Raw genomic sequence first — 8,250 nt, 5'->3', positions numbered from 1 at the left:
CACAAATTGATTAAACACGTCGCACCTTACTTTTTAAAACACTTGTCAATGTGAAATTAATCAAGTGCAGTAAGGATCAAATGGCGAATAAGTGCCGATACGAGAGAAGGTAATTATCTGTGTGATTTAAGTGAGAAAATTAAATTTTTTCAGGAGAACTTTAGCGGAAAGACTGAACAATTGGCGAGCTCGCAATGATTCTACGAATGTATCACTTTTGTTAAGCGGAGATCACCTGAGCGAGCCGAAAAAGACTGAAAAAAGGTCTCCATGTCAAACCTGCTACTGCCGCAAGTCTCCGGTGCTGTCCAAATTTAATTTGAGACCCATCTCCGTCAGCGAGGGATACAGCCATTCGTCTCCCGCGGAACTTTCCCAGCGAACCTCGTCTGGACCCCGACCGGCGGCGGTGGCGCTGAGAACCGTCGAGGAGGCTCGCAGCGAGCTGATCTCCCCTCGCAGGCGGACCGTGCGCTCAAACTCCCCCGAGCCTGCGCGACTTCAAAACCTGGAAACGTTCCGTAAGGACAACTACTTCGAGTGCCATTCGAGCGCGAACATCCACGACGTGCCGGTAGGCGATCACAAGTGCGTCCACAAGTTCGTCTTAAACAATCGGCTAATACCCGAACCGCTCAACGCCGACCCGTTCGGCACCAGCCGATGCGTTCGTTGCAACAAGCCGATGCGGATAAAGGCGGAGGAGGAACGGTCGAAGCCACTCACGCAGCGAGCGCGTCCGAGGATCACTCCCAACGCGATCAATATAGCCGGGGAGACGAACGTGACCGAAATTCAAATTCCCGCCAACTTCAACAAGCTTCTGGAGCTATTCCAAGAGACCGCGACTAACATTAGTAAAGTGAAGCCGACCAATACGCTCGCTTTAAGACACCAGAAGGGAGTTGTTCTAAATTAAGTTGCTTTAAATGTACTCGATTAAATTATTCCACAACAAGATTTTGCACATGCCCATGTTTTACCTAGGCAATAGTCATACCACCTGGGGTCTAACGATATTTAAAGGATATCAATGTTCCTTAATTTCCCTATTTGGGATCCCAGGAACCTAATGATCCCAAAAATCACATTAACCATCCCAAGAACCATATACTAAAATAATACTGGATGTCTTAAGAATCGCGTAAAGTTGCTAGAACAGTAAAAAGAGGAAGGGACTAATCGCCACCTCATCAAGAGAGCGACCTAATGCTGCGCTAGCAAGTGTAACCAATCACTAATAAAAACGATAAAATAAGATATTTATAAATGCCAGACATCTCGCCCCGAGAAGCTTCCGAAGCCCATTAAGACACAATGTTCCATAGTAATTAACCGACGCAAAAAAAATGCACCACATTTGCACCGCGGTTGACAAATGTATTGTTTGAACTTTCAACAAGAATACTATTTGTTTGGAAAACCAATTCACCTATGCCCAAAGTCCCAATATTTCTAACTTTACAACGAAATTTCAAAAAAAAATTAAATAATGAGAGTACAAGAGACGAAAAGAGAAAAACGGAATAAAAATGGATAATAGTCCAGTAACTTTGTTCCTAAAAATGGGGGGTACCAAGCGTCAAATCCTGTAGTTCTGATTTTTTGTGGGATTGCTTATGTTGTTAACCCAATGTATAATTCAAGTTTTCGAGCTCGAGCGGCGAACGCAACATAGTCAAATATACTAAAAACCGAGGAATTTTCGTTTTCTTTTCAGATTTTGACGATTTTATCCCTGAAGGACCAGTTTTTCGAAAATAACTAATGAATACGCTTTGAAAGTAGACTAAATTGTTTACAATTTGAGGCTACAACCGTTTCTATAGACGTAATAGTTTACGAGATAATGTTTTTCAAAATTTATCGATTTTTTCAAAGTCGAAAATTGTTAGCACTATTTTGTTGTTCTGTAATTCTATAAAAGAAAACGAGAGGTGTAAAAATGATAATCGACTGCTCCAAAATTTCTGCGGAAAACACTTTTTCTTATTAATTTTGGTGCCTAGAATCCAAAACAATTCGTACTTTTTCGATCGGACTTCTCAATCAAAAGTTATGGACTAGAAACCAATTTCGAAATAAAATTCAAAGGGCTGTAACTTTTGAACTAGTAGCCCAATCTTGGAACTGTTTGAAATTATGGATTTTACGTTCCACATTCTATAAGAGAATTTTTTTTCCGGGTAGATCTGAGACAATTTTTTTTTCGGGGCTCAAAGGAAGGCAGTGCATAACCTTCCTTTTTTACCAAAAATTGACTGCACCAAAATTTCTCGGGAAAACACTTTTTCTTATTAATTTTGGTGCGTAGAATCCAAAACAATTCGTACTTTTTCGATCAGACTTCTCAATCAAAAGTTATAGACTAGAAACCAATTTTGAAAGAAAATTCAAAGGGCTGTAACTTTTGAACTAGTAGCCCAATCTTGGAACTGTTTGAAATTATGGATTCTACGGGCCACATTCTATAAGAAAATTTTTTTCCGGGTCGATCTGAGACAATTTTTTTTTCGGGGCTCAAAAAAAGGCAGTGTATAACCTTACTTTTTTACCAAAAATCGACTACACCAAAATTTCTCGGGAAAACACTTTTTCTTATTAATTTGGGTGCGTAGAATCCAAACCAATTCGTACTTTTTCGATCAGACTTCTCAATCAAAAGTTATAGACTAGAAACCAATTTCGAAAGAAAATTCAAAGGGCTGTAACTTTTGAACTAGTAGCCCAATCTTGGAACTGTTGGAAATTATGGATTCTACAGGCCACATTCTATAAGAAAATTTTTTTTCCGGGTCGATCTGAGACAATTTTTTTTTCGGGGCTCAAAAAAAGGCAGTGTATAACCTTCCTTATTTACCAAAAATCGACTGCACTAAAATTTTTCGGGAAAACACTTTTTCTTATTAATTTTGGTGCGTAGAATCCAAAACAATTCGTACTTTTTCGATCGGACTTCTCAATTAAGAATTTATCGAGTCGTCCTTTGCCGAGGGCTCTCTTTGATGGGAGGTATTCTCTACCCTCAGACCCTCCAGGACTATGTCTTATGCTACCCAGTATACAGTGGTTCCATTGCGATTTCTAGAAGCCATGAGTGTGCCGAGGGTTACAGAGGTTTATTTTCCGATAATTTCAGTGACACTCCCTCTCTCTCTCTCTCTTGCATTCTCTATCTCTTGCTTTTTTATCTTGTGCTCCTTTTCTCATCTCTTCTGTTACTTATGTTCTGGTAGTAAAATCCCCTCCCCTCCGATATTAGCTTCTTCTCTTTTCTATTTTATTTTTAGCTGCTTCAGTACTTCTCTCTTATATAACGTTATCACTCTCATTTTCTTCCTCTCCATTTCTACTGGTCTAACCTGTATTTCTTTCTCATCTTTCAGTTCTTTCCCCTATTCCCTTACCCTGTTCTACCCCTGTTGTTACTTTCCAGAATATAATTTTCCTGTTACCTATGTCCACTTTTATCCCGTTTTTCTCTTTTCGTCTGTTGTTTGCTTCTGCACCCCCTCTTCCCTCCCACTATCTTCGCTTTTGCTGTTAGTTTCTTGGCTCTTCCGTTCTGTTCCGTGATGTTCTTACTAATCCTTTTTCTGGTACTCCATCTGTAGTCCGCATCTTTTACCTTGAGTTTCTTGTGTCTCCAATTTACATTCTTCCTTTTCCCCTTTCCCCTTCCGCCGACCTCCCTAATTTCTCTGTCACATCGTCATCTATGTACATCCCACTCCCCTTTAACTTTCCCTTCCCCCTCATAACCTTCCTCTTCATTTGAGATGTTAGTTCCACGATTTCTACCTTATTTCCCCTTTTTGCTTCTTTACATTACAGGTTTTCTTTTAGCCATTCTTCCGCCGCTCCTCTCGCTTTCCCTTTCTCCATATCTACTACCTTTATCGCAATGTTGCTCTTCACTACTTTGTTCTTCGAGTATAGTTATCCTTTTCATTTCTTTTTAGCGCATTTTTTAAGAATTAAAAAAATGTGCTATTGTTTGCGTTTTGTCCGTCCACCCGTCCGTGCGAACCCACTTCTGCCGTTTCAAACTACTTCGAGGGGAATGGTCCTAGAGTCCTGGATTTTTTTGCAGTAGGTAGCTTATACCTTGGTGGAGGTGCCAGGACGGCCATCAATTTCGCTGTCTAAAAGCCCCCCACGGATTATTTCCTGGGATGCTGTTTTTGAAAGTAAAACGTTCATAACTTTTACATACGACAACCGATTGGTCTCAGATTTTGCATACGCATGTCTTTAGTGGTGCCAAGTTAAACTTTAGAAAATGGGGGGGGGGGGGGGGTAAACACATGTTCTACCCTTCATGGTATTCTAAAGAAAGGTCTCATCGAAATTAAATTGGTTTGGTACAAACTATAACTGTCCGTGCGACGGGGCCTGAGGGGGGGGGGGGCTAGTTTCATCTTTCATGGTACTCTAATGAAATATCTCAACGAAAGGAATTAATTTCTACCAACCATAGCCCTCCTCCTCGACCTTTTATCGTGATCGGGTATATTCCTTTATACCTCAAGAATATATTATAGTGGGTTGGGTTCCCGTCCACTTAAAAATCAAGGCCAAAAATTAATAAATAAATGTCCAATTTGGGAGATGAACAGGAAAGGATGAGAAAGGTCGAACTTGCCATCAGTTTATTTTGCAATTAATTGTCTAAGAATAAATCCTTGAAAGGCACTTTTCCGAATATACTATTTATAGTTTCTCTCACGACTTGCCCAACACTTTCCTCGTAACCCACTTTAACATCATTAAAAATCGCCATTGCATGGTCGTTGAGTATGTGATTCAAAATCTCCCCCCTTTCGTCATCGCTGCCAAATAAGCGTTCAAAGTTGAGGGTGACGGTGGCAGGAATGAAAGCAACCCTCACCGTTTGAATTTGTACGCACTTCTCACCATCCCTTTCTATTACATCCCCCATAAAATCCATGGGGATATTGACGTCACCTAAACAAGTTAGTGTGTCTTAAGCTGAACACAACACCAAAACGTACCAATGACTATGTTGGATTTCCCTCCACCTACTATTGGAAAGGTCAGCACATTACCATCGAAATGGTAATTGGCCAAAAATGTGATGTTCTTCGCGAAGATCTCCAGACGAAGTCTAAATTCGGTATCTGTAACGGTCGCCCTGAAACAAAGACGCCGCCGTCTTCGAGAGCAGCAGTTCAAATTCCGCAACTTACTCGAGGTTCGTGACGGTGGTCAGCTCGTAATAGTAGTACCTTACGTCCGTGTAATTTTGCACTAGTTTGACTGGACCGGTACCCTCTCCAATGGACATGCTTTCAATTTTGAGTGGCGCAATAGAGGGCGTTCGAAATTCGGGTAGCCCTAAAACGTGTAGGTGCAAGTCAGTCGCCACTACTTGTAGTTTTTACCTTTCGCCAGAGTGGCCTGCCATGGTCCAAAGGCCGACTTGATGCAGTCATTCAGTTTGGCATCCTTGCGCTTACACCTGGGAAGCTCGTCAGCTAGAAAAAGGTTTTTTTTTACAATTCCAATAGCATCAACTACTTACGTAGCTTCAACGCCGAGACGGAAATAATGGTGAGGTAAATTAGTACACACCTTACAGTCATTGTGTTATCGTGGATGCCGGAACATTCCTTTTTATAGACATATTAATTTCCCAGTTCAACATACAATGTACTGTCGATCTCACCATTAAAAATTGTACAAATTCAGTATAATAACAAGTTATATAATATTCACTTACGCACACTTCACGCTAGTATGACTTTGATACCTTTTTGGAAGGCATATGGCCTTCTAATGAAAGAGTATCCAATTTTTTTGACATTAATCCCTTAGATGCCCCACTTCTGCGCAGTTGAAGCACCGATTTTTCCTTGGTGCTCCTTCTCTACATCTATGTCCCTCCTCACGAATCTCCCAGGGCTTATCGCATTCGGTCGTCTTCAAGACTACTGGCGAGATGAACCAGGTCAATGGGACTTATAGCTTGCACGTTCCCCAGAAAAGGTCGGACTTGAGAATGTAACAACTCTTCCATGAGGTCGATGTGGTCTCCAATCGAGATGCCCAGACGCTTCGCCATCTGCGCCTTCCTCTGAAGGTAAAAGTAGACGTACTCGCCCTTTTGTTTCTCTGGAGAAGAACTCGGCTTTCAGCTCGTCACGAATTCGATCGTTGTCGCACTTCCTCTTTGAGGTCGTGGTAGCTTGGGGAAAATGCCTCGTAGGTGCTCCACCATTGCGCAGTTTCGCCTTTTGGTGGTTGGTCTGCTGGATTTTCATGGCTTTCTGTTCTAGAATAGTGTAGAACGCCCCAGAGGCATCTGGCACTGCAGCCAAAGGGGTTTTCCCAGCCTCTTCCTGACTGTCGGTAACAGTGCCCGCTGCAAAGGGGTGGCGAAGGGCAGTAAGTGGTGGTGGCGAGAATGAAGAAACAGTCTTAGCGAAAATTCTATAGGCGGTCCGTGCAGAGTGTAATTGGAGAGAGGAACCATTTTTATCCGAATGAAAACAGTAGCAGAACGCATCTAGAACTCGTCGTGCAGAAACAATACTACACCATCACAACAATCAAAATGAGAGAAGGGGAGGTAATGTCCCCTCTGTCTCCATACTTGTTATCAAATGTGGCAGAGAAGGACTTGCCAAATGTTGAAAAGAGAAAGAAATGACCTAAATATAATCTGAAAGTAGGGATTGAAAAAAATGTTTGCTTCAAGTGTTTGAAAACTGGGCACCACTCCGGTAAATGTAAGACGAAAGTTCGATATGAGTCATGTAACCTCACTCATTATCAAATTATGTACTCCCCCATCAATAAGTCGAGGAAGACGATGTCATAGTGGGAGAGAGACTACAGCACTCCCAACAAATACTTTGAAAACAGCCTCAGTGATGATAATTGGACCAAAAGTCGACGCAACTTTTAGAGCCGGAGGACCTTCAGATCAATACAAGATCTGGGAGACGATCTGGAAAGAATGAGTAAGGTCAAACCCTCCATCACTTTATTTTGCAATATTACGATTGTTGGATTTAGTCTAAGAACAAGTCCTTGAAAGGCACTTTTGCAAATATACTATTTATAGTTTTCTTTACCACTTGCCCGACACTTTCTTCGTATCCCACTCTAACATCATTAAAAATCTCTATTGCATTTTCGTTGAGAACACGATGTAAAATCTCCGCCTTTTGGTCGTCGCCACCAAACAAGTTTTCAAATTTGTAGGTGCCGGTGGCGGGATTTAAACCAACTTTAACCGTTTGGATTTGAACGTACCTCTCACCATCCCTCTCTATTACATCCCCGATAAAGTCCATGGAGATATTGACGTCACCTAAACAAGTGTGTCTTAAGGTGAGCACAACACGTAAACGTACCAATGACTATGCTGGATTTCCCTTCACCTACAACTGGAATAGTCAATATATTACCATCGAATTTGTAATTGGCCAAAAATGTGATGTTCTTCGCGAAGGTCTCCTGACGAACCCTAAATTCGGTATCTGTAATGGTCGCCCTGAAACGAAGACGCCGTCTTCGAGGCCAGCAGTTCAAATTTTGCAACTCACTCGACGTTGGTGACGGTCGTCAGCTCGTAATAGTGGTACCTTACGTCTGTGTAATTTTGCACCAGGTTAACTGGACCGGAACCCTGCGCAATGGACAAACTTTCAATTCTGAGTGGCGCAATAGAGGGAGCTCGAAATTCGGGTAGCCCTAAACGTGCAGTTGCAATTATTCGGTTGTCACTTGTCGAGTTACCTTTCGCCAGAGTGACCAGCCATGGTCCATACGCCGACTTGATGCACTCATTCAGTTTGGCATCCTTGCGATTGCACCTTGGAAGCTCGTCAGCTACAAAACGGTTTCTTTGACATACCTATTCCCATCAACTACCTACTTACGTAGCTTCAGCGCTGAGACGGAGATAGTGGCAAGGTAAATCAGCACATACGTTGCAATCATTGTGTTTACGTCAATGTACGTAGGTGCCCTTTTATAGAATTACTAACTGCGCACATGTACATTGGACGGTTCGTCTCATTATTTGAAGTTTAATTAGATCAACCACTGTAAGTGGTGCAAATTACGCTAATTATTTGCTCACGTAAACTTTACGCTAATTAGACTTGATCGTTGATTAGCGAAATTAACTCTTCCCCTCACAATCAAAATCTTTGAGTATGTTATCAGCCCTGAGATTATTAAAGTAGGTATTTACTGAAGACCATGTAAGAGCTGTGA

At 41.8% G+C, this 8,250-nt stretch overlaps 3 protein-coding genes across 5 annotated transcripts; 1 reads left to right on the top strand and 2 right to left on the bottom strand.

Moving 5' to 3' along the window:
• LOC116175046 lies at positions 1–947 on the top strand. Its single transcript, XM_031493099.1, has 2 exons — positions 1–109; positions 154–947. Exons 1-2 carry the CDS (start codon positions 81–83, stop codon positions 917–919), a joined length of 795 nt encoding a protein of 264 aa, XP_031348959.1. The 5' UTR covers positions 1–80; the 3' UTR covers positions 920–947.
• Positions 948–4,637: 3,690 nt separating this feature from the next.
• Positions 4,638–5,885, bottom strand: LOC116174478. Its single transcript, XM_031492410.1, has 6 exons — positions 5,744–5,885; positions 5,546–5,676; positions 5,406–5,498; positions 5,211–5,358; positions 5,016–5,155; positions 4,638–4,968 (listed from the first exon to the last, which is right to left on the bottom strand). The coding sequence occupies exons 2-6, from the start codon at positions 5,604–5,606 to the stop codon at positions 4,664–4,666; spliced, it is 747 nt and encodes a 248-aa protein (XP_031348270.1). The 5' UTR covers positions 5,607–5,676; positions 5,744–5,885; the 3' UTR covers positions 4,638–4,663.
• Positions 5,886–6,832: 947 nt separating this feature from the next.
• Positions 6,833–8,022, bottom strand: LOC116174479 (protein takeout-like). 3 transcript variants are annotated; one of them, XM_031492413.1, is made up of 6 exons: positions 7,911–8,022; positions 7,768–7,860; positions 7,575–7,722; positions 7,383–7,522; positions 7,027–7,339; positions 6,833–6,973 (listed from the first exon to the last, which is right to left on the bottom strand). In XM_031492413.1, exons 1-5 carry the CDS (start codon positions 7,969–7,971, stop codon positions 7,038–7,040), a joined length of 744 nt encoding a protein of 247 aa, XP_031348273.1. In that variant the 5' UTR covers positions 7,972–8,022; the 3' UTR covers positions 6,833–6,973; positions 7,027–7,037. The 3 variants fall into 3 exon arrangements, with proteins under 3 accessions (XP_031348273.1, XP_031348272.1, XP_031348274.1); XM_031492412.1 differs by lacking the exon at positions 6,833–6,973 and having other exon boundaries at positions 6,996–7,339; XM_031492414.1 differs by lacking the exon at positions 6,833–6,973 and having other exon boundaries at positions 6,996–7,339; positions 7,437–7,522.
• Positions 8,023–8,250: the final 228 nt, after the last annotated feature.

The sequence above is a fragment of the Photinus pyralis genome, unplaced genomic scaffold, assembly GCF_008802855.1.
Source record: "Photinus pyralis isolate 1611_PpyrPB1 unplaced genomic scaffold, Ppyr1.3 Ppyr1.4_LG6, whole genome shotgun sequence".
In the NCBI taxonomy this organism is placed as follows: Eukaryota; Metazoa; Arthropoda; class Insecta; order Coleoptera; family Lampyridae; genus Photinus; species Photinus pyralis.
Note: the sequence above shows the minus strand (reverse complement) of the source record. Positions and strands in the feature narration are given on the sequence as shown.